General features: G+C 41.8%; 1 protein-coding gene across 1 annotated transcript in view; it reads right to left on the reverse strand.

The window, feature by feature from the left end:
- Positions 1–2,523: 2,523 nt before the first annotated feature.
- The window catches only part of STK24 (serine/threonine kinase 24), a 100,017-nt gene continuing 76,466 nt past the window's right edge, over positions 2,524–26,074 (reverse strand). Inside the window, 5 exon segments of the mRNA XM_029604482.1 lie at positions 2,524–5,330; positions 16,031–16,167; positions 17,127–17,195; positions 18,753–18,876; positions 25,786–25,931. Of these exon segments, the coding sequence (XP_029460342.1) occupies positions 5,294–5,330; positions 16,031–16,167; positions 17,127–17,195; positions 18,753–18,876; positions 25,786–25,931 (513 nt within the window). The 3' untranslated portion in view covers positions 2,524–5,293.

Consider the following 26,074-nt stretch of genomic DNA (forward strand, 5'->3'; position numbering starts at 1 on the left):
CAAGGCACCACGACTGGCTCCCATCAAATACTGGATACGCTGCCGAAGTTTCAACTGTCTCTTGGTCGTGAGACTGACCGTGTCTGTCCGGGTGTCGAACTGTACTCCCAGATATTCTAGAATTACAAGAAAAGAGAGAAAATTAAAGTAGTCTTGGAAAGCACGCTCAACTAGCGTGCAGGCACTCCAAACTGCTTTGGAGACGGAAATTACTGAGTTGCTACGCTTCCCGTGGGGCTATATACCCCGTGCTGACGTCAGATCCGTCTCCAACTGCTAGCACGCGGATACTATCCCATTTGTACTGAGTCCATCTGGCTACACGCCGGGAAATTTTCATTTTGCGTGATAGCCGATGCAGATCGTATAGAGTGGTTGAATTATGTGCTCTCTTATGGAGAGCAGAGATAAGCCAAGCAGTATAATTATGCCTCATTCAGAACATTTCCAAGAACATAAGAAATGTCGTGCTGGGTCAGACCAATGTCCACTGAGCCCAGCATCCTGTCTCTGACAGTGGTCAGTCCAGGTTACGAGTACCCATCAGGTCTCCAGTAGTTGATCTGTTTCCTGTATCGCACTCCCAACAATAAGCGCTGGCTTCCCCAAATCTATCTGGCTAATAACTGTTTATGGACTTTTCCTTCAGGAAGTTGGTCCAGTCCTCTTGTGAACCCCATTATGTTAGTGGCCCGGACCTCGTTCTCCAGCAACAGATTGCATAGCTTGATTATGCAGAGTGAAAAAATACTTCCGATTTGTTTTAAATCTGCCAGCTGCTAGTTTCATGGAGTGTCCCCTAGTCCTACTGTTTGAAAGGGCGAATAACTGTTCCCTATTTACCCCACTCATGATTTTTATATATTTCAATCCTATCCCCTCTCAGTCGTCTTTTCCAAACTAGAGTCTTTAGCCTTCCCCTCCATGGGAGCTTTTCCCATCTCTCTTTTTTTTTTGGCTGCCTTTCCCTGCACCTTTTGTGGGTTTATATTATGTCTTTTTTAGGATGGGACATCCAGAATTGCAGACAATACTCAAGGTGTGGTCACCATGTAGATCTATGCAAGGGCATTATGATATTCTCCGTTTTATTCTCTATTCCTTTCCAAATAATTCCTAATATTCTATTTGTCTTTATGACCATTGCCGCACACTGAGCAGACCATTTCAAATTGTTGTCCACAAGGATTCTGAGGATCTTTTCCTAGGTGGTAATTCCTAATATGGAATTACTATATGCATTATTTTGCACTTGTCCACCTTAAATTGCATCTGCCATTTAGAAGCCCAGTCTCACAAGGTCCTTCCGCAGTTCTTCACAAGTCGCTGCCATTTTAAAGACTCAAAATGATGTTGTGTCATCTGCAAATTTGGTCACCTCGCTCATTGTTCCTGTCACCAGATCATTTATGAATATGCTAAATACCATAGATCCCAACATGTACCTCATGTGGCACTCCACTAACAACCCTTCATCTGAAAAAATGACCATTTAATCCTATCCTCTTTCCTGTCTTATCTAGTTACCAATCCACAATAGGACACTACATCTAATCACATGACCTCTCAATTTCCTGAAAAGTCTCATGAGGAATTTTTTCAACTGCCTTTTGAAAATCCAAATACACTACATAAGTTGGTTTATCTTTGTCTGCATGTTTATTTGGTAAGGGAAGACTCATTAAACCATTTGTTTTTAAAAATAGCTTCAACCAATTTGCTCAGCATAGACATCAGGCTTACTGGTCTGTAGTTTTCTGATCACCTCTGAAGTCACATTAGCTACCTCCAGTCTTCGGTACTGTGGCTGTTTTAAATGATAGGTTGCAAATCACCAGAAACAGGTCTGCAATTTCATTTTTTGGTTCCTTCAAAACTCTGCATGAATACCATCCAGTCCTGGTGACTCATTCTTTAGTCTGTCAGGAGATTTCTAAGAACAAATATACATGCTACAGTTCTTCAGACTCAAATTTTATTAATTGTGATCAAAATAAACAATGACGAGTATTTCATACTATGCATATCAAAGCAAGCATCTTTCCCAATGTACAAATTCATGTCTCATGTAAACGTCAAAAGAATCAGCTTCTCCTAAGCAAAAGCTCTAAGTTTCTCTTCTAATAAGGACGTTTGTCTGTGGCTGGGATTTAATGAATCAGGATCACTAACCATGATAATACAAACTCCGTTTCAGAAAAAGGTGGCAAAATTCCCAGACATTAGTTATTTTGATTTGAAATCAAACAGATTATCATCTATGGATGATTCTAGATTGGGAACAGGGTTGTGAGTGGCTACGACAGCAGTCATTTTGCCTATTTGCAATGTATAATGCTGTTACATCATTCTTACTCCTCTGCTCCTTCACAACCATACACTAAGCCAAAATCAGCAGCTTAACAGAGTTTATAACAAGCATTCTGATTCAATTCTGCCGTGATAGCAGCCAGTAGAAATAATGAAACAAAGGTGCCGAGCAAATAAAAAAAAGAACGCTACTAAAGAATAAGTAATATTTTAATTTCATATAGAAAATCTGAAACACTGGATGTATACTACATACTGCTAAAGTACCAAAAGATTCTTGCAGAAAGAACTGGTGCTTTTACTTGGATATCCTTTGCCCTTTTTTTGCAGTGGTGCTTCTATTTTTGGAAATTTTTGTTGGTAATTTGGCATGCTAAGATGCAGTTTTGCATTAAAAACAAAAAAAAGAGACCACAACTCATAGGGCATCCTAGGGAAATCTCACCATGCAAAGCCCGCCACATCGGAATTATGAAGAAAGAATTCACATTTTGGAAAATAGCAGAAAACAAAATGTCAATTTTCCATTTTCTGTTTGACTCCTTTGCATTTTAGGAATGGAGTTCCATGTGTTACTTCAGATTCTTTCCTTTATTGTATAATGGGGCAAGAATTGATCTTGACTTTGTAAAGGTGCAGCAATCAACTTTCAAAACAGCCTGCATGGTTTCTTTTATCGGTGCACTTTGCACCAGTTCTCAAGGGAAGGTACAAGCATGCATGCTTTGAAAATTGCTTCGGGGGAAAAAGTACTGGCAGAGATTTGCACCTGCTTTCCCCCCCCCTTTAAAACCACTCCCCCTGACCTGAGCCTGCCTCCTTTTTCTCACGTAAAATTACTTGCATTGCTGATCCCGTATTTATTGTTACCCATGGAAAGGGTGGGCAGCTATTGGACAGCCAATTTACCTAGGTATATGGCACTCAACGTTACCCTCAGTGTCCTTCTGCCTAGCAATATTTAGACCTCAAGTTTGCAGGAAATTCACAGAAGTTTATTAATAAGGTAATTTTGTTTTATTTCAGTGCTTGCTTTTAAAGCATATGCAGCTAGAAATTTAAAATATATTATTGCAATGTGTGCTACCTGAAAGCATACGACAATTGAGGGAGTTTGTGTTGCTGGTGCAGTAAATTGTGACATGTATAACACATTGCTGACTGAGGATACCTGAAGCCAATTTTTCTGCAGAGCAGAGAAGCCAAATGTAAAGTACTTTACATCAGCAACGTTAACCCCACCTCTGTGGTGAACAAGCAACATAGAAATGGGCTCCAGTAGAAATGAAAGCCCTGCTATCTGAATGAGACCTTTGCACCTGGGAGAAAAACCAAACCCAACGCATCTTCATTTTACCTTTCATTCGCCAGTTACAATTGATGCATGCAGCCATAATTTCATGAGCCACTTTAGACTGAAAGGCAAAGGATCCACAAGGACACCTGACAGCACACTGGACCAGTACTTGAGGGTCAGCAAAGGGAATGCTGCGTGATAAGAAACAAAACTGGAGCCCGTTAAACATACAATAGACGTATTTTGCCCTTTGGCACACAAGAATTTTCAGAACAAATAATGGAAAGAAGTATCAAACGCATACATTTTCAGGGGATTGTATGTTTTGTTTGGTTTCCTTTTTTGAATACAATTATGCAGATGTGAGAGCAGACTGCAGCGCCTAACCCAAACCTCTGCGTAATTAAAGGACAGGTACTTACAGTCACCTTCATGTTACCTTCGCTCTCTTCATTTCCCTCATATCTAGATGGTGACACAGCTCAAGCCAGAGCTGAAGGTATTATTTTGTCACCGCTATTCTTTGGGAGGATTTTACTGAAAGCAGGTTATGTATTTGGCTGTTTTAGCCTATTTTCACGTGGTTTGTTGTTTGTTTGTTTGTGCACGCGTTTTGCTTGCTCGATGTCCTATCCGCACCTAACTTTCAGCCTGTGTGTGTGTGTACAGTGTGTGTGTGTGTGGGGGGGGGGGGGGTGCGACATGGGGGCTCTGAAAGGGGTCCCTCCCCAGATCCACAAACATGAGTGGACTTGGGCCATAAGCTTGTGCACACATCCCAAAACGTAGTCTCCTTTACCTCTAGGTGGAACTTCTGCTTTCATTTTAAATTCAGCCTTTCAGAAGTCTTATTTTAAAATTAAAAATCTTATAAAATGCACATGATGGAAGAGAATGTATTTCCTTATGACCTGTGACCTTATAACTAAAAACTGAAAGTACAACTTGTAGAACCCACGAGGAAAAATAAAGCTTCTCTATGGTTTCAAATGAAATACAAAATATAAAGTGCCAAAATAATACAAATTAAAAGTGTTTTTTAAAAAAATGACAGTATATATATATATATGTATAGGGAGTGAATCTGGAAAATTGTGCAGTTTGCTGAGGTAAAAACAGTTTTTATACTATAATATTATTTACCTTCAATGATAAATCCTGCAAATTAAAATAAAAAGCAAATGTCACCTGACAGTTCAATATGTACAAATGTACATGTAATAATAGCAAGGCAATAGTCCCTTCTGGCCTGGCAAATATTTACGCCACTAACATTCTCTAGAGAAGCACCTGGCAATTTTATATGCAGCAATTCCATATGCACATTTCAGTAAAAAAATGACGCTATGTACAAATCTGTACAGAAATCCAACCGAACATTATTTCCACCTCCGAGAGGAGTTTTCAACTTAAAACAAGATACCTGAGGTTTCACATCTTCAGTTGCCTGATCACCGTCCCAAATATACATTTCAGATTTAAAAAATATTTCCCTTCAATATGTGCACTATGGTTAAAATAAAATAAAAAAGGACTATAGAGGAGAGTTTTTCAGCTGTGGCACGTTCAGGAGTGTCCCCTCAGTCGCGCGATCTCCTTTTTCTCCTGGATCTCTATAATCGAACACCGCATCAATGCGGACACCACAGCCTTGTGTTGACTTTTTTTTTTCTCAAAAGAAAATGTTCATTGGGAAGAAGGGCCTGTTCCACTTACTGAATATCTGCAGAGAAAGAGAGAGAACGTGAAAGCTCAGAATTATCTCAGCTAGCGTGCTGTTATGTCGTTTCCCTTTACAACCTGAAGCCATGGCCTCACAAACCACGAAGCAGGAAATAAGTCAATGCTCCTCCCTGTCTTAGCAGGGTTGAATATTTTGGTAATTGCCTCAGGCTTTATTTGACAAAAGTTTTTTGTTTTTTTTTTTTTTAAATCAAAGCAAATGAGGACGTGAGGGCGGACACCTCAATTTCCAGGAATCCCAAATGTTCGTGGTGCACGCACGCTGCAGAAGGCACATTTGAGTGCTTGGCGCGCACACAAAACGTTTTGAAATAGCAACTGTGGGGAAAAGCATAGCCCGGTGGCTTTGAGAAATACTGCATTTTTGGACAAGATCCCTAAATCAAACTGTAGCATCACAAAGTTGCTGTCCAGTCACCCCCTCATGCCAGTATAGTCCTGGTGCTTTCTATCCTTTAGAACAGGGATGAGCAAACTGGGAGGGGGACACACTGGCTGTCCAATCAGGGAAGAAATAAAATGGCCACGCTGTGGAGTCTCTGTGCCACGGAGGGAGAGGGAGGTGATACTGTCAGCATTCCACGTGCGAGCCCGGGCCTCAGGAAGTAGCCTGCTTACTCTGAGGTACAACTGGACATGGGAGCGGTCAGTGCAGTGTTCCACAGCGCAGGAAGCCTCAGCTGCTGCCCGCCAGGGGAAAAGGGAATGGGCAAGGAGGCAGGGAAGAGGAAGATGTGGAGGGGAGAGGAAGAATAAAGGGAAAAGGTACACAGAGGTTAAATGAGCAAACTAAGAAAAATCTAAAAAGAGAAACATAGGAAAAATTAGTGAAAGTAGTGAAAACAATTAATTGTTGGGCAGGGAGGAAAGGAGTTTCTCACCTCCAAAAAAATTTTGGTTTTAAAAAACCATTTACAGCCTTTACCATTTTGGTATGTGGCCTGTGGTCTATGTGATTTGTGTCTATGCCTGTGTGTGCCATTCTGTCTTCATACGATGCGGAGACACACAATGTATCAAGTGACACAACTGCAAAAAGCCTTCTCTGTATTAGTTATTGAAGAAGCTCTTGCGAAACAGATTGAAGTGATATCAGAAAAGAAAGAAGAAACCCAATGCATACAGAAATGTCACCCCCCCCCAAATACAAAGGAAAAGGGTGAAATGGATAACAAAACTCAACTAAATAAGTCACAAAAGGAGTCCAAGAAAAGCAGTAACCTGGACGAGAAAAGCTGGAAGGAAAGCTACGAGCACAAATGCTCTTAGTTTAGTCAATAAAATCCCAGAGTTGCAAGCCCTAATGGTGGAGGCGGACTTGGATGTTGTTGCTATCACAGAGACATAGTTCACGGAATCTCATGATTGGGATATGGCAATACCGGGCTATAACTTGGCTCTTTATGTCAGAAACAATATCCAAGCATCTGAGCTGCAAGGAAGATGGGGCAATGAAGAAGCACTATGGGCCGACCTATAAAAAGATGATGGGGCATCTGTTTTTATTGGAGTGGTCTACAAGCCTCCAAATCAAAAGGAAGAGTTTGACAGAGATCTAGTTGAAGATATCCAAAAGATGGGAAAGAAAGGAGAGGTGGTGATTGTTGGAGACTTTAATCTGCCGGATGTAGACTGGAGAATCCCATCTGCAGAATCTAACAATAATAGAGATGGCAAAACGTCAAGCAGAAGAAAGGATTGCCAAAGAGGTAAAGCGAGGTGACAAAACATTTTTCATACATCAGAGAAAGGAGAAAAGTTCAAAGTGGTATAGTGAAATTGAAAGGTGAAAAGGATCAATGTGTGGAGAGAGACGAAGAAATGGCAGAAATATTAAACGAATACTTCAGTTCGTTGTTCACTAAGGAGGACCCTGGAGAAGGACCATCACTAGTTAACAAGAAACTGGAGGGGAGGGGAATAGATGTAACTCCATTTACAGAAGAGAATGTATGGGAAGAGCTGGGGAAACTGAAAGTGGACAAAGCCATGGGACCTGATGAGGTCCATCCCAGGATACTGAGGGAGCTCAGAGATGTACTGGCGGGTCCATCCGATATGTCCACACTGCTAAGGATATATCCTAGCCTCCGGCTTATGGATATCACTCTTTTATCCAAGGCAGTTTTTGTTCTCTTCCTCCTCTTGGGTAAATGAGCATGCAACATTCCCTGTACAGCTCATCCCCGGTACCTCTCTCTTCCCACGTCCAACCACAAAGCTTCAGAATAGTCTAAATAGCTACCAATGGTAAACTAGTATTTAAAAAGCTGCTTTTCAATTCATAGCCACAGCTATGACAAGCCTTATGGTATTTACATGCTATCTAGTCTGTCCAGCTTTTTTATTTTTGCATGCCAGACCACAATCGATATCCAGTTTTTCCATTCTCTTCTTAGCTGCCAGGGAGTCACTGTTTTTATCCCTTGCTTTCTCAAGTTCTGTAACTGTTTTTTGTTTTTTTTTCTAAATAATGGGAGTTGAATGGCTACAGTTGTATTCTAGCACAGACCTATGCCAGCAAGAGTAAATATACTTTCTGGAAAAAACGAAGTAGTTCACCAAGTCACACAAGCTGCTCAACACCAAGTGGACAGATTCTTCCAGACTTTTCTGAAAACGCTTAAAAGCCTTTACTGCTCGCTCACTATTCCACATTGCTGCGACCTCGCAGAGCCCCAGAATTCCTTTTTGTTCCCAAGACCATCGAACAGCAGCCCCACTGCATCTGCTAGTTTTATTCTTTTTTTTTCTCTTTCTTGCCCTTACAATATTTATTGCATGCAGTAGGGTGGCAAAATCCCACCAGCGCCAGGCTCCTGGCGCCATAGAGAAAGAAGAGGTAGTTACACGTTGTACGGTTCCATACTAGAACCCTCCAACCCAGGAAAAGGATCTAGGTTAGTCATCGTAGATAATACATGGAAATCCTCAGCTCGGTGAAAGGCAATGGTCATAAAAAAAAAAAATAGTAAATACGGTAAAAAGGGGATGATTTTTTTTTGATACATTAGTGATAGAAAGCAGTGTAAAAGCAGCATTGTGAGACTCAAAGTTAAAGGGGAGGAAGATGTAGTCTGATATGGAAAAAGCAAAATTGCTTAACAAATATTTCTGTTCAGTGTTCACTGTGCAAGGGCCTGGAGTAGGACCACAAAACAAATGCAAATAAGATTGGAAGTGAGGTAAACAATCAATTTTCAGAGCAGTGTGTGTTTGTGAGGAGCTAAGGTGATGGGTCCCGGATGGGATACATCAGAGGATACTAAGAGATGTCCTGGCAGCTCCGCTGGTGACCTTTTCAATGCTTCCTGGAATCTGGAGTGGTTCCAGAGGACTGGAAAAGAGAAGATGTGCTTCCTATTTATAAAAGTGGAAGTGAGGAGGAGGTTGAGAACTACAGGCCAGTTAATCTGACATCTGTGATAAGCAAACTAATGGATTTTGCTGCTAAAACAGAGGCTAGTGCAATTTTTGGAATCCAATGGATTGCAAGATCCGAGGCAGCCTGGGTTTACCAGAGGTAAATCTTGTCAGAAGAATCTGATCAATTTCTTTGATTAGGTAACCCGAGAGTTGAATCAAGGGAGAGCGCTAGACATAGTGTACTTGGATTTCAGCAGGACCTTTGACAAGATTCCGCACAGAAGACTTATAAATAAATTGTGCGTCCTTGGTATTCACCCTACAGTAACTGACTGGTTAGACACTGGCAGAGTGGGAGACAACAGAGGATAGTGGTAAATAGAGTTTTCTCTGAGGAGGGGGCTGTTACTAGCAGTCTACCTCAGGGATCGGAACCTGGACTGGCGCTCGTCAACATTTCTGTGAGCGACATAATGAAAGGAGTGTCAGGAAAGATTTGTCTTTTTGTCCATAATACCAAAATTTATAACAGGTGTCAGCCAGGAAAGAGTGGAAAACATCAGGAGGGACAGAGAGAAGCTCAAGGAATGGTCTAAGGTCTAGCAGCTGATTTGATGCTAAAAAATGCACATTAATGCATTTAGGATGCAAAAACCCAAGGGAAAGGTACAGTATTGGAGGTGAAATTCTTCTAATCACTAAGGAAAAGAAGGATCTGGGTTAATTGTATCTGATGTTCTTAAGCTGGTAAAAGCTGCATAGGGAGCGGAACAGTCAGCAGAAAAAGTCAGGGGATATTGCCCCTGTAGAAGTCCCTGGTGAGACCTCACTTGGGTGTACAATTCTGGAGACGACACATGTACACCCTAGAGGAAAGGCGAGATAGGGAAGATATGATAGAGACATTCAAATATCTCAAAGGTTTCCATGCACAGAAGGTGAGCCTTTTTCAATGGAAAGGAGGCTCTAGAACGAGGGGTCATGAGATGAGGGTGAAAGGAGGCAGAATCAGGAGTAATCTTAGGAAATGTTTATTTACAGAGAGGGTGGTGGATGCATGGAACAGCCTCCCAGTGGAAATGGTGGAGACAAAAACATTATCTGAATTCAAGGAAGCCTGGAAAAAGTACAGGTGATCTCTAAGGAAATGATGCTAAATTAATTGGATGGATGGGCAGAATAAATGGGCCATATAAAATCTTTCTGCCATCATGTTTCTATCTATTAATAAAAATAATTGTGTGGCACACCAGCCTCCATGGGGGAGGCAGTGCAGATATGCAGAGAACTCATAGGAACAAAAGAGGAGCTAGTGAAGCACTGAAAGCCCTATCCAAATAGTAAAACAAACAGAGAGAGGGGACAAAAAGACAACAACTCATCAGAATGGGCCATATAGAAGTGCAGGAGATGTCAGTATGATGTAGGCCTGCAGGCTCAGTGAGTCACATCAAGCACTCAGTGCACTGTCTCCTGGCTTCCTCAGCCCGAGGAGAAGACAGAGGGAGGAAGGACTCAAAGGAGGAAGCTCAGGGCTGGGAAGGTGCTGTGTGCATTGTATGTACCGAACAAAGCAGGCCTAAGCTATCTATGCCCAGTAATTAACACACTCAAGGGCTCATACTGTAGCTGGGAAGACGAGGCGTGCACGATCACGCGAGTTCTCAGGAAGGAGCTCCTACTTCTGCTTGTGAGCTGCTGGTCTGGAACTGAGCATTAGGCACTGGTGACTTCTCTGTGGCAAACCTGCTCAGGTCTGAAGGCACTGGTTTAGGTGCTCTAGTACAGTTACAAGCTAACAAAGCAAAAAGAACGCCTTATGGAGAGGTAAGCAATTCTCCGGAGTCTCAATGCATGGATGAGGCGATGGTGCAGGGAAGAGGGTTTTAGGTTTGTCAGGAGCTGGGCATCAGTTTGGAGAAGGGGGGCCTTTTCCATAAGTCTGGGCTTCACTTTAACCAGAGTCGAATCAGGCTGTTGGCATTAATGTTTAAAAAAAAAAAGAAAGCGATAGCATAGCTTTTAGACTAGATGATGGGAGAAAGTCAACAGTCGCTCAGAAGTACATGCTTCAGAATGATGCATCTTTGAAGGACACTAACAGAAAAGGCATGTTATGGCATTCCAGGAGAGAGGTTGCAATAAATGCTAAAGTGCAGACAGAGCAAAAATATTCCAAACTACCCTTGTCAACTGATAAGCAAGTTGCTAATACAAACACTTGAAACGTCTGTGTACAAATGCTAGAAGTCTAAAAAAAATAAGATGGGAATGTATAGCACTGAATGAAGAGAGATATAATTGGCATTTCAGAGACCTGGTGGAAGGAGGATAACGAATGGGTCACTGTGATACCAGGGTACACATATAGAAACGATAGGATGGATGAAACTGCTGAAGGCGTGGCTCTATACGTTAACAAGGGTATTCAGTCAAACAGGATAAAAAGTTCTGCAGTAAACAAGACACAATGCTGAAACTTTATGGATAGAAATTCCTGATGAAAAGGGGAATAGAATAGTAGTGGGTGTATATTACCATCACCTGGCCAGAATGAACAGACAGACAACTAAATGCTAAAAGAAATTAGGGAAGATAAAATCAGCTGCACGGTAATAATGGTTTATTTCAATTACTGGGCGAAGGCACAAAAAAAGGGGCGGAGTATACAGCTCACACATATAGAGAAAATACAGCAGGCAACATACTGGACAATATATGTTAATAAAAAATATTATTTGTGAATACACACACATAAGTGGTACATAGTTCCAAACATAAAACAGTTAGCCAAAGTGTAACAATGAGGACCTCTCTACTGGAGCACCATAACATCCCTTTTCTGTTAAGCCAAAGGACACTAACAGAAAAGGGATGTTATGGTGCTCCAGTAGAGAGGTCCTCATTGTTACACTTTGGCTAACTGTTTTATGTTTGGAACTATGTACCACTTATGTGTGTGTATTCACAAATAATATTTTTAACATATATTGACCAGTATATTGTTTGCCACACATTATTGCTTATTGTATTATTTCAATTACCCCCAGTATTGACTGGGTAAATGTGACATCAGAACATGCTAGAGAGCTAAAGTTCCTAGATGAAATAAATGACTGCTTCATGGAGCAGCTGGTACCAAGAACCAACAAGAGGGGAAACTTATTTTAGACCTAGGCCTTCATGAACATAGGATTTGGTGATAGAGATAGTGTTGGAGCCACTTGGCAACAGTGATCACATCATGATGAAATATGACCTAATAACTGGAAGGAGGAGACTAAAGAAATCTACTGCAACAGCATTTAACTTTTCAAAAGGGTGACTGATAAAATGAGGAAAATGGTTAGAAAAAAACTGAAAGGAGCAGCTGCAAAGGTTAAGAGTTCACATTAGGCATGGACCTGGTTTAAATATCCAGTCAATCACCAGAAGCTAGATATCCTCACCTACTAATTCACTCAATACAAAAAAGGAGGATGTATTGTGTTCTTATTTATAATTTTTAAAGTGCTAAATAAATTATCCTTATCAACTCATTACATAGGAACAAATACCATCAGTATTAGTGCAAATGGAATTTAATCCATCGCCTCTCGCCACGCAATGGGCCTCAGGCAAATTCAGCGTTTATTCAAGCACTTGGTATATAATCATTTGGTATTGTTCCTTTATTTATTCAAAGGCATTTTTTAATTCTTATCCACTAAAAAATTTTTTTTTAGATTTTCAAAATTCATTTTATCCCAAAACCCAAAAACTCATTTATTTATGTGTTTCTAAAATCTCATATACTTATTTTATCCTTGCATAAATTAAATGTCCACCGTCATTTAGTTTCTTCAATCATTGAAATCCTAGAATGAAATCCTAGAATAAATTATACTTAGCCCCACTGTAGATGTAATTGTTTCTCAAATTGTCCCGACATGGGCCATGTTTCGACTGTTTCCAGTCTTCCTCAGGGGATACTTAGTATGTTTTAATCACAATTCCAAAAACAGTTTTGTTTTTCTGCCTTTCCAGTGCTAGTCATTTAATTTGACCTAGGACATAAAAATATTTTGTTAAAAGATTAAAATAGATAAAATGGTTTAAATATACCATATTGGAAGCCCAGATCAAATGTATTCCATGCATTAGGAAAGATGGAAAGAAGGCTAAACAACTACAGGTATGGTTAAAAGGTGAGATGAGAGAGACAATAGCTAAAAACATATTTCAAGAAATGGAAAAGGGATCTGAATAAAAAAAACAGGAAGCTGTATAAAAACAGGCAAGTTAGATGCAAAGCATCGATAAGGAAGGCAAAGACAGAATTTGAAAAGAAGCTTGCTGTGAAAGCAAAAACTCAAACTTTTTCAGGTACATTTGAAGTAAAAAGCCTACGAGAGAGTCAGTTGGATCAGATGATCAAGGAGGAAAATGGGCATTTAGGGATGACAGAGCACCAGAGAGACTGAATTAATCATGTCTCTGCTTTCACTGAGGAAGATATAAGAGATACCCATGCCATAAATGATATTCAGAGGACGTGAACAAATCTCCGTATACCTGGAAGATGTAATAGGGCAAACAAACTAAAAACAGTAGCAAATCACCTAGACCAGACGGTATACATCCCAGAGTGCTGAAAGTACTGAAACATGAAAGTGCAAAATTGCTATTGGTAATATGTAAACTATCATTAAAATTGTGTATGGTACCTGAAGATTGGAGGGTTGCCAATGTAATTCCAATTTTTAAAAAGGGATGCAGGGGTGATCTAGGAAACCATGGACTAGTGAGTCTGATGTCTGTGCTATGCAAAATGGTAGAAAGTATCAAAAAGAACAAAATTACTGAACATATAACTAGACAGTTTAATGGGTCAAAGCCAACATGGATTTAGCCAAGGGAAGTCCTGCCTCACCAATCTGCCACAATCTTTTGAGGGCGTAAAATAATCATGTGGATAAAAGTGAGCCAGTTGATATAGTGTACCTGGATTTCCAGAAAGCATTCAATAAAGTCCCTCATGAGAGACTTCTTAGGAAATTAAAAAGCCATGGGATAGGGGGCAATGTTCTTTTGTGGTTTGGAAAATGGTTAAAAAAAAAAAAAAATCAGAGTAGGGCTAAATGGAAATTTTTTTCAATGGAGAAAGGTGAATAATGGAGTACCCCAGGGATCTGTTCCATGACCACTCCTTTTTAACATATTTATAAATAACTTTGAAAAGGGAATAAGGTGATCAAATTTGCCATTGACACAAAATTATCCACAGTTGTTAAATCACAACAGGATTGTGCAAAATTGGGCAAGCAACGTGCCTTCTCCACAGCTGGGCCATCTCTGTGGTACGCCATGAACACTGCCCACTATCATTTAGAAAAAAAGACCTGGCTGTTCAAACAAGCCTTTCCTTAACCCTATTATCTGTAATGTCTCATTCACTATTCTATATTGTGTGTGTGTGTGTATATATATATATATATATATATATATATACACACACACACACACACATAATGAACTTTGTCATAATAACCATAACAATATACATTGTTATGGTTATTATGACAAAGTTCATTATGTGGTTCCTTACTGCTAACTTTCGATATATATTGACTACTCATTTGCTCCTTCTCTCTACTCGCTTCCATCCTCCAAGTTTTAGCAATCCTCGTTCATTGTAACTCATCTCTTCTCTCAACTATATCAATAGTTCCTTAGCTACAATTAAGTTAATGTTAATTTACCCTTGTTTGATGTGAACCGATGTGATGTAACGTGTTATTTTCTATACCGACATTCATAAGTAAGTAAATAAATAAATAAAAAGTGACATTTGATATGGATAACCCAAATTACAGCTACACAATGCAAGATTCCACATTAGGAGTCACCATTCAGGAAAAGGATCTAGGCATCATCACTGATATAATCTGCTCAATGTGCAGCAGCAGCAATAAAGCAAATAGAATGCTAGGATTTATTAGGAAAGGAATGGGGAATAAAACAGAGAATATCATAATGCCTCTGTATTGCTCCATGCCACAATTTCATCTTGAATAGTGTGTGCAGTTCTGGTCACCACATCTCAAAAAAGATATAGCAGAATTAGGAAAGGTACAGAGAAGGGCAACCAAGATGATAAAGCTGATAGAACAATTCCCCTATGAGGTTTGGAGAAGAGATGGCGGAGGGGAGATGTGATAGAGGCCTATAAAATAATGAGTAGAGTGCAACGACTAAACATGTTTACTCTTTCAAAAAGTACAAAGACTGGGGGACATACAATGAAGTTACTAAGTTGCACATTTTAAAACTAATAAAAGAAAATATTTTTTTTTACTCAATGCATAATTAAGTTCTGGAATTCATCATCAGAAGATGTGGTGAAAGCTAGTGCAGCTGTATTTAAAAAAAGGTTTGGACAAGTTCCTGAAGGGAAAGTCCATTAACCATTAATGGACTGCTTGTCCCTACCCTTTGGGATCCTGCCAGATAACTGTGACCTGGATTGGCCACTGCTGGAAACAGGATGCTGGGCTTGACGGACCTTTGCTCTGATCCAGTGTGGCAAATCTTATGCTCATCTGTCTGACACTGACCATATAGCATCGTAAGTAAACCAGCAGCGGTACTGTCCCAGATTTTGGGCTGTTTGCTGTTCCGGTTGCAATTTCCTGTGTTTAAAAGGTTGGAGTTACCCCTTGCTTGCCTGGTAGAACGTAAGAGCTGACTGAAAGCAAATTTAGCTGATAGTCAGAAATAAAGGGAGAGCTACCTGCTGCTGAAGGGAGGAGAGAGAGAGATGACCATATAGTCTACAACGGGGTGTGAAAGGGTGTGTGTACTAGAATACTATTTGTAGACCCTCTTTAGACATCTTAAAATCCTGGATTATTGTCACCTACACACTAAATATATTTGTATTAATGTGGATTATGATGGCCTTAACTTTTTAATTTTTTTGCTCTCATCACTAGGTTATATGTCGGTGACATGTCTTGAACATTTTAATTAGCATAATATGTATGTTTGCTATGACACATGAAAATTATATTTTCTGTTTCTGTCTATTAGAAAAGAGGAACCAGACTGAGTACATAAAAGAACAAGAGACTCAAACTGTATATTCCTTTAACAGGAACTCTTAAAAGTGAAATTCACTAACATTAGTACACAATTTGTATGGAAGCTTTGATCACTTGTGTGACGATACAACCCCCTGAACGGCCTGCTCGTCTGCTTCTATTCTCTCTGCTTCTAGCCAGTGTTCATTTTCACAAGCAGAGTAAATTAACAGGTTTTGCAGGGGATTTTTACCTTTGAAGTCTCTGTACAAGCTGAGATATCAGAGTATCGGAGATGCCTGGGCAGGCCTCTTCAGCTAAATAAATTGCTTCTCTCAGTTCTTCTACTGACCCCACATTACCAGCACATCCCTCTCTCTCATCCTTCAACTGAGAAAAAAACAAACCATAAGAACAAATTATAAAAAAAAATTGTAATCACTCTTTCTTCTTGGTAATGTACGCACATACAGCAGTCCCAGGCTCTCTCAGTGTCTTATTCCCAGCAGGAAAACCTTACAAGATGTTGGAAACCCAGGTCTCGATTCTTCTCCAAGTCAGGGGACATAAACACCAGAGGAAAATAAAGCAGAGGGTGTATAAAAGAGCCAAAGTCACTAATTACTTCAGAACTGTTCCCTGCCACGTCCCAAGGCAGGATAAATGGACTTTTGCACTGCAATTCCCATGTTTTTAATGACACACGGCTTCTTTCGGATAAATTAATGCTTTTGAAAGAATGGAAGCACAGAGCACCACCCCATCTTAAAAGAAAATGCAGGAAGAAAATAGCTCTCAGTAAATTTGCATCTCCCATGCCAATACGTTCACCGATACGACAACGGGGAGAGAAATCCTTTTAGCACCCAGTAAGCGTGGGTAGCAGTTACCTGCCTCTGGCCCCTGGTACAGGCCGGCTCTGGAAACACCACACAGGGGAAAGCTAAGCACAGAAAGCGATGACGGGACCTCTGCACGGAAGTCATGTACTGAAGCAGCATTGCTCATCCAGGGCTAAGAACAGATTTCTTAGCACATTCAATTTTTTTTTTTTTTCGTTTGGTTGTTCTGTGAAAGCCACTGGGACTATATTGGCTGCTCTTTTTTCTAATGAAGATAGTATTCTTTCTTTAAAGTCAGCTGAAGCCTAACCAAATAGGCATGTTAAGAAAGCTAATTAACCTCACAGCATGCAGTAACAAGGCATTTTTTCCAGTGAAGAACTCTTACTCATCCATAAATGCTGCAATTTCTTTCCTGCACACTCCAGACAATCGTTTTGGACATTTCAACTCAATCAAATTGCAGGGGAACCATCCCTTTCTTTTTCTGCTCAGCTATTAGCTTACCTCGGCAAACAGAGGGGAAATGATTGTAGATAAGCACTGAGACAAAGGCCGTTTTGGGATATCCTTTACCTAGAAAGGAAAAAAAATGGAAAGATTACCACTCTGGAAGGGCTGTAGCTGACTATTTCAATTAAACCTAAGCTCTAGCAGGTGTGTTTCAATAATTTCATTTGTTTAAAGTCATCACCACGATAGGGTACTGTCAAACTCACTGAGGCTGATGCAAGAAGTGCATTCAGCGGTAGGCAAATTTTATGAGCGCAATCCTTACTGCCGACGCAGCAAAGAGTTTTACACTCATAAAATGTACGGGTAAAACTGTGCATTTGTCTTAGCGACGGGAATGCCATTCTGATGAGGGCATTAGCTATTCACCCTCACTGCAGAGACGTGCGCTGAAATCATTCCCCAGTTTCCTAGCACTGCTGGTTGGAGGTGGAGCACGTTTCCAGCACTAGGGAATGAGCCGCACTGTCCCCTGGCGCAGGAACTTCCCCGGCACTGGTTTAGCTGATTAGGAGGTTGTTATTGCCAATACGGGAAAATCCTACAAAATACAGATTGTTGGGAGGGTAATGGCAGGTCCCTAAGCTCATGCAGGGCCCATGGCAGTATCATATTTATTTAATAAAATTAATGAATCGCTTTCCAGATTCATTAATCTTATGAATTTTATGAGTGTGTGCATCACCCAAAATGATGCACACACTCATAAAATAATACAACATAGCCACGCATCAATCGCCCTGGCAATGTGAATGGCAGAGCAGAGGGTGGCTCGTACAGAGGACAGAGGCCAAGGGGTGGGAGACTCTTGGTTTTCGACGCCATCGCTCCCGGAGTCTTCTGAAAGTTCGCTGGTGCTGAATGCACATCCTACACTTTAAACACGGACTTTTTAAACTCCCGATGCATTAGCAGAGCACTAGCTTACTGCACTGGGAGTTACAACCTTTTTTTTAATCATCTGTACTGTGCGCTGAAATCCAATGCTCGGTTTCTTAGATAACTGCATCGGCCTTGCTTGTATCTTATTCTAGACAGAAGAGCTGTGTTCTTGTTAATCCTCAAAACTGCCACACCAGTCTATAAAATGTGAGAATACAAGGGCCACAGTAAAATGGAAAACCTGAGATTACTTTTTTTTTTACATCTAAGCAAAAGAACTGCGGCTTCCGTTCTAGTCCACCTGGATAAGTAGAATTAAGGGTCAAACAAAAAAGTAGTTGATGAAACCTTTTTATGAGACTAAATGCAGCCGTGACCAGGCCTCATCAGGTCAGTGAGGAAACACTCCGTCTCATGGTGCGATGAGACCGGCAATGTCTGACGCTGCTATTAATCCAAAGAGGAGAACTCTGGACAGGTCAGACAGACAGACTGGATGGCTGCGGCACGTAGCACTATGTACAACGAGCTCTATAGACTCACAGAACAGGGGGCGTGGGGTTTTGATCCTTTAGGAAGGACAGTTCAGAGGCAGGGCCCGACATAGCAATAAATAAGTCCAACACACATTTCACAGCCATTGCTTTCTGATCAGATTCTACAATGCTTCTGATTTAGCTAAATAGTTAATATATATATATCAAATACAGTTTACTGAGAAACGTTTCCATTTTTCACCTCATCTCTTTTTAATTCCTGCGGGTCAGCTGCTTCATTCTCAAGGTTCTTTGGATCTTTTTCGCGGATTGTGAAGATCCAGTCCCTAGAATCACTTCCACCGGAAGCCTGCCCATCTGCCTCCCTTTAAACAAACAAAAAAAGACAGTCATGTCAAAATCAAACTAAAGAAAGCGACAGTCATCTGGTACCAGAAAGGAAAGTTTCTACAGAATGCTTTAAGCCCAACGTCTTAAAACATTTTATTATTCGTCAGACCTGTCTTAAGGCAAAATGTTTATATTTGCCCAGGAGCAGCAAAGTAGAGAGGCAGCAAGCATTATTCACCCTAGAATCAAGATTTCTGTTATCAATAGGATCCGCCAGCTCCTCTTAATCGGTGTGCGTGGATTTCATGCCAACAATGTAAGTCCCTATTGGAAGTTATTAGCAGAAATTAAACTGGAGACTTCACTCTACCAAGAAGGCACAAAAAGGAAAATTGGTTCTTACCTGCTAATTTTCTTTCCTGTAATACCACAGATCAGTCCAGACAAGTGGGTTTTGCATCCCTACCAGCAGATGGAGGCAGAGAGCAAAAACGGAGGCACTGCAACATAAGAGTGCCATCTGCAGTCCCTCAGTATTGACCTGTACTCAAGCAGAGTAGATAGCATTCCCCTTTCCCAAGGCAAACCGGAAAACCCAGGCTTGGATCCCCTGAACTGGAGACCAACATAACTCCAGTACCAAAATAGTCTGTCAACTGCTTAACCCAACATAACTGTTCAATTAGTGATAATAATCTCATATACACAGTGTATAAAATACCAGGAAAATCAGCCTTTCGACAGCAATAATAGGGCATGTCTCTGGACTAATCTGTGGTATTACAGGAACGAAAATTATCAGGTAAGAACCAATTTTCCTTTCCTGAACATATCCAGATCAGTCCAGACAAGTGGGATGTACCAAAGCAACCCTACACCAGGCAGGAATCCAAAAGACCCATTCTCAACACACTTTCACTGAAAATCTCATCCTCCTGCGCCCGAACATCCAATTGGTAATGCTTGGTGAAAGTATGAAGCGAAGACTACATTGCGGCCCTACAGATCTCTTGGGGAGACACCAACTGCCCAAGAGGCTGCCTGTGCTCGTCGAATGCGCCTTAAGACCTGTCAGAATGGCACGACCCTTACAAATATAGGCGAAACAAATAGCCTCTTTCAACTAACAAGCCAAATTAGCTTTAGAAGCTCTCTCTCCTTTATTTGCTCTACCGAACACAGAGATGGTTCAATCGCCAAAAAAAAAATTAGTGTCCTTCAAATAAGGCAACAGAGTGTGACGCACATCCATAAGAACGATATCTCTATCCTTCTAAGAATCTCTAGACAATTCCGGAAAACCTGATTCACATGGAAGGCAGAAACAACTTTCGGCAAAAAGGAAGGAACCATATGCAAGGTCACCCTGTCGTCAGCAATATGCAAAAAAAGGATCTTGAAAAGACAGAGCCTGAAGCTTCGAAATCCTCCTGGCTGAGCAAATAGTAACAAAAATAAACCTGTCTTCAGTGTAAGGTCCTTCAAAGAAGCTCGCCCTAAAGGCTCAAAAAGTGACTCACAAAGAACCGCAAAACTAAGTTGAGGTTCCAATCCGGACACACCTAAACCGGAGGTCACAAATGCTTAACCCCCTTCAGGAAATGGACGACATCAGGATGAGAGGCCAAGAACCTTCCCCGCAATTTGTCCCTGAGACAACCCAAGGCGGAAACCTGGACACAGAGTGAACTACAGGCTAAACCCTTGGACATGCCCTGCTGCAGAAAGGACAAAATGTGTGGTACTAACACCAACAGAGGATCCAGCCACTGCTGAAGACACCAGTACTCAAATACCTTCCAAACCCTGATGTATGCCATAGAAATAGAAGGCTGTCTAGCCTGCAGAAGGGTGGAAGTTACTGGCTCCAAATTTCCCTTCATGCACAAGTGCCGCCTCTCAAAAACCAAGCCACGAAACAAAATTGATCCTCCCGATCTGAAAATATAGGTCTTTGTTGCAGCAATCTTGGCAGATGAGCCAACCGAAGAGGCTCATCCACTGCCAAATACACCAGGTCCGTTAACCAAAGATGAAGTGGCCACTCTGGCGCCACCAGCACCACCATCCCTAGAAGTGTCTCTGGCCAAGGAGGAAACACATACCGAAGGACCCCTGGCCACAGGTATACCAGAGCATCTAGTCATACCAAGCCAACTTCCCTTCTGTGACTGAAGAATCTTGCTGTCTTTGCATTGTCTCATGTCGCCATGAGGTCCAGCTGAGGAACACCCTATCTGGCACAAATATGATTCCAGGCTTCCAGGGATAGTTCCCACTCCCTGGGATCCAGCTGTTGCCTGAGTAAATCAGCCTGCACCTTGTCTTCTCCTGTGACGTGGGAGGCCGCAATTCCCTCGAAGTGATGTTCTACCCACACAAACAGCTGAGTTTCCCGAGCCACAGCGTGACTCTTCGTTCCTCCTTGGCGATGTACGCCACCATTGTTGCATTGTCTGAAAACACTTGAACCATTCGACCCTGGACCAAAGGCAGAAATACCTCCATAGCCCTGCACACCGCCCTCGTTTCCAGGTGATTGATGGACCAGGCTGTCTTTGCTGCTGACCAAATACCCTGGGCAGAACGACCCAGGCACACTGCCTCCCAAGCCCTTGAGGCTGGAATCTGTGGTCAACACCCAGTTCGAAGCCTCCAGATTCACTCCCCTTTCCAGGTTGCTCCTCCACAGCCACCATGAAAGAATGGACCTGGATTCTGCTAGAAGAGGCAACAGCAGATAATACTGCTCAGATATCGGATTCTACCTGGACAAAAACACCTTTTGCAATGGGCACAAATGAGCAAAGGCCCTTGGAACCAAGCACCTGTAAGTAGTCCCAGACCCTTGGAACTGAAACGCAACAGCCATGTCACCTGTGCCTGCAACTTTGACAACCTGTCCGCTGTCAGAAACACTCTGCCTTACTGAGTATCAAAGCAGACTTCTAGGTACTCCAATGATTGAGACGGGACCAGGTGACTTTGCCACACTGATCATCCAACCCAGAGAGCAGAGGGTGTTCATCACTCGTTGCATGGACTGACCACATTCCTCCTCCATCTTTCCCCAATTAAGCCAATCGTCCAGATATGGATGTACCAGGATCCCTTCATCTCAAGGCTGCTGCCATTACCACCATCACCTTTGTGAAGGTTCGGGGAGCTGTGGCCAACCCAAAGGGAAGGGCCCAAAACTGGAAGTGCTGACCCAGTACATTGAACCGCAGAAATTTCTGATGGTGTTCGAATAAGAATATGTAGATTAAGCTTCGGTTAGATCTAAGGAAGCTAGGAACTCTCCTTTGCAGACCGCTGCAAATGAAGTACCCGCAAGGTTACGTCTACCTTTTGCAAATCCAAGATGGAAGATGCCCTCCTTTTTTGGTACCACAAAATCAATGAAGTACCTCCCCTGCCCCCGCTCGCTCAGTGGAACTGGAATTATGGCCGCTAAGCTTACCAACCTTTGCAAAATGCCCTCTACTGCTTCCAGTTTGCTTAGAGAAGCCAGAGCATGAAAATTCTAAGGTGTGACCATCTCTTACATCCTCTAGAACCCAGTCTGAGGTAATCTTGGCCCACTCCTCGTAAAAATGGGACAATCTGCCCCCCTACAGCTCCTGCTGGTCACTGCACTGCACCTCAGGCAATTCTCTCTCCTCAGCCAATTTTTTTTTTTTTTTTTTTTACTAAAACAATGCGAAAGAACAAAAAAGGCTACTTTCCTGAATAGAGACAGCGGCGGGCAGGAGGGGACTTCAGAAGACCCAGAGTGAGCCAGTTCCCCGGCTATCCCCAGAGGCAGCGGGCCATAACAGTCAAGGATATACAACCCCCCCTGGTCGCCCAGCCCATCCTGAGGGATGGCCCACAAAGGAACCTAGCACCTCTGGGAGCTGATCCAAAACTTCTTACAATCTCCTCCTAATCTCAACTTTGTCAAAACTACAGGTTTGCACCTCTACCATTTGCTGGAGGCAGAGAAATACTGAGAGACTGCAGGTGGCACTCTTGTTTTTGTTCTCTGCCTCCATCTGCTGGTAGGGATGCAAAACCCACTTGTCTGGACTGATCTGGGTATGTCCAGGAAATCATCTGGGAAAGCCTGTGGTGACCTGCTCAAGGAAGAAGCAGAAGCATTTGTAGTCCACACGCAGTCAACATGCAGACTAGCTCTAAGGGCAGCCCATTAGGGTGAACCAAGCAGAGCTTTCAGGGAGGTTGACGAAATTGTAGCAAGAGCCCACACTGGGAACAGCTTCATGTTCAACGGTAGCTTATGTGGGTCTCAAACTTAGGGAAGTCTGCAGGACAGCCTCAGCAGGGCAAGGTATGGACAGTCTGCCAGGGTAGCCCACTAGAGAAGGAGATGACATGCGGCTAAGGCCTTAAGAGGAGTAAGGGATAGCAAGTGTGGGACCAAGGTGAGGAAAAATAGGTGAAGAGGACGCAGAGAGAGAAAGGAAGTGAAAATAGAAGGGGTAACGAGAGGAACGGGAACAGAAACAGAGGAAGGATGAGACATGGAGAGCAGAGAGATAGATGTAGATGGGGTTAAATGGTGATGGAAATGCAAGAAGCCCGAAAGGAGGGATGAGATAGTACTTTCACTTTTGAGACGCAACTTGAGAAGTTAAAAAAAAAACAAACTAACCAACCCAAGGCTCATTTATTAAGCATTTTTCCCCATAGACACAGAATGGGAGGAAAGGCTTAGCAAGTCAAAGTCCAAAAAAAAGGGACCTCAGATAGTTTCAATTAAGTCCTCAATGTGTGTGTGTGTGTATGGGGGGGGGGGGGGGGGTTCATTATCAAAATATTTGAGAATCCCTGATCACATAAAGATATAAGAACCTCCCCCCAAGGCAATGGTACTCATGGACATCTAAACCACACGGCGGCAGCTTTGCAAGTGACTGCACTGAAGAAGGGAGGGTGGCAGAAACGGACCACAGCTAAACAGGGAAAGACATGACAGCAATTAAACGTTTGGTGAGAGCGCCTAAATTACTGAATTCACATTAAAAGAAGCAATCCAACAAAATAAACCTGCAAGGAAATGACTGAAGTAAGATTTGATTTATACAAATTAGGATTTCACCAGTTTACTTCAGAAATTTAGGCAACCATGTCCGAGTAGGTATCTGCCAATATTTTAAATGTAAAAACAGTCAAACTACCAATGCTACTATTATTATATAAGCATAATAATTTAGACAGATATGGAGAAATAAAATGAATTGCCTGGTCCACAAAGTTTTAATGGTACAGGAGATTGGAATTAGTGTGTGTGTCAAACTCTCCTAACTTGTAGCTCAACTCTAACCACACAACCAGTAAGCCTCAGGCCTCGTCTTACGCAAAGGTCTACTTTGGCCCGTTTTGAAGTTAGCAAAATTTGGGAGGGCGCATGGCAAATTTCCTGTCTCCCCTCCGCCGCCACCCTCGCTGCCCACAGTCCTGGGTCCAGATCAAGGAAGGTGCCCCTACCTGTGAACCTCAGCTTCAGTGGCAATTCTCATGGGTCAGCGAGCGTCAAGACCAAGCCTGTGCTTACTGGTCACCCTGCTTCTGGGCTTCTGTGGGGGGGGGGGGGGGTGTGGAGCCTGTGAGCACCGTCCCCACTCTCACTGACCTATGAGAACTGCCACCGGAACCAGGGGAGGGGCTGGCACATGCCGAGCAGTGAATAAGTGCTGAGGGGCAGCAGCAGCAGCCGAAATCCGTCCCTGGTAAATCTTTGAAGTTCAGTTTACAACTGTAAAATTTACCTAAAATCTGGGTATTAGTAAAACCATTTCAATAAGATGAGGGACGATGATACAAGAGGCAACAAGGAGTAAAATCTGAGGATGTTGCCCTTAAAAGTTCATTACTCAGAGAAGAGTTTTCCTTGACTGCTCTTCCAGTTGTATCCTAGCTATAAATTCATGTTCTTAGCTAACAATTAAGGTATAGTTTTCCTGTCTAGCCTCTTAACACATTTATTATCTGCCTACAGCGAAACAATTGTGCTAAGCGGATCACAAGACAAATATTTCAAATATGCTACTTCTATTACACACACAAAAATAAACCTAAATAGAAACTAAAAAATAAAATCAAAATTGGCCCAGCTCTAGTACACTTTTTCTATCAGCCTAAACCTTCGTGAGTCTGAAATGAACATAAGAAATTGCCATGCTGGGTCAGACCAAGCGTCCATGAAGCCCAGCATCCTGTTTCCAACAGTGGCCAATCCAGGCCATAAGAACCTGGCAAGTACCCAAACACCAAGAAGATCCCATGCTGCTGATGCAATTAATAGCAGTGGCTATTCCCTAAGTAAACTTGATTAATAGCCGTTAATGGACTTCTCCTCCAAAAACGTATCTCATGCTTCTTGAAATAAAAACAAGTGTTCAACTGCTTATGAAAAATAAGTAAATCATCAAGAGCATACAAAGACTCAGTCAGGGATCTCCATGAGATAGAAAGATACGCATCGCCTTGTTTCACTTTTACAGAAGGAATGTTCAACATCAAGCTTTCCGCTGACCATGCAGCTGTTAGATGTTTTTTATATTATTGTGAAATAAAAGGTGATTCTTTTCCTAAAGTTACATCTTATGAAGTTATTTTTATGAATTCATAGACTGAAGATATCCAGACAGTAGTAGAACAAGTTTCTGAAGACAATCAACTTACTACTTACTACCACCTGCATTTTTCTGTTTCCCTACTGGTGGAAGTGGTTCAAAAGAATACAAATACATCCCCTCCTCAGATATGAAATCAGAAAATAAAATGCAGAATCTTAGTAACTAATAGAACATTGCCCAGTATTGCAGCTTCACCAAGCTACTACTACACTTTTATTGGAATTAAATTATTCGTCTCAGTTGGTGTTTTTCTACTTGTTTTTCACTGTGGAAAATCATCAGATTATGCAAAAAACTTACACATCTGAATCTTCAGAGCTGGAGTCATCATGACTCTGTTCCGCCTTCCACCTCTTGTACCTATCGATCAGCTCTGTTAGGTAGGCCGTTTTCTTTGCATTTCGTACTATAAATTTATGTTTCAACAGCTCCTTTGCTGTAGGTCTCTTAAAAATAAGAAGTTAAACATGATTGAGGTTATAGTTAATCCTACATTTATTTTATTAGGTCATGGTCTACAACACAACTACTTCAGATTTAATGATACCACATGTTTTCTATTACTAAATGCCCATGAAGTACATATTCA

Source organism: Rhinatrema bivittatum, chromosome 5 (assembly GCF_901001135.1).
Source record: "Rhinatrema bivittatum chromosome 5, aRhiBiv1.1, whole genome shotgun sequence".
Taxonomy (NCBI): domain Eukaryota; kingdom Metazoa; phylum Chordata; class Amphibia; order Gymnophiona; family Rhinatrematidae; genus Rhinatrema; species Rhinatrema bivittatum.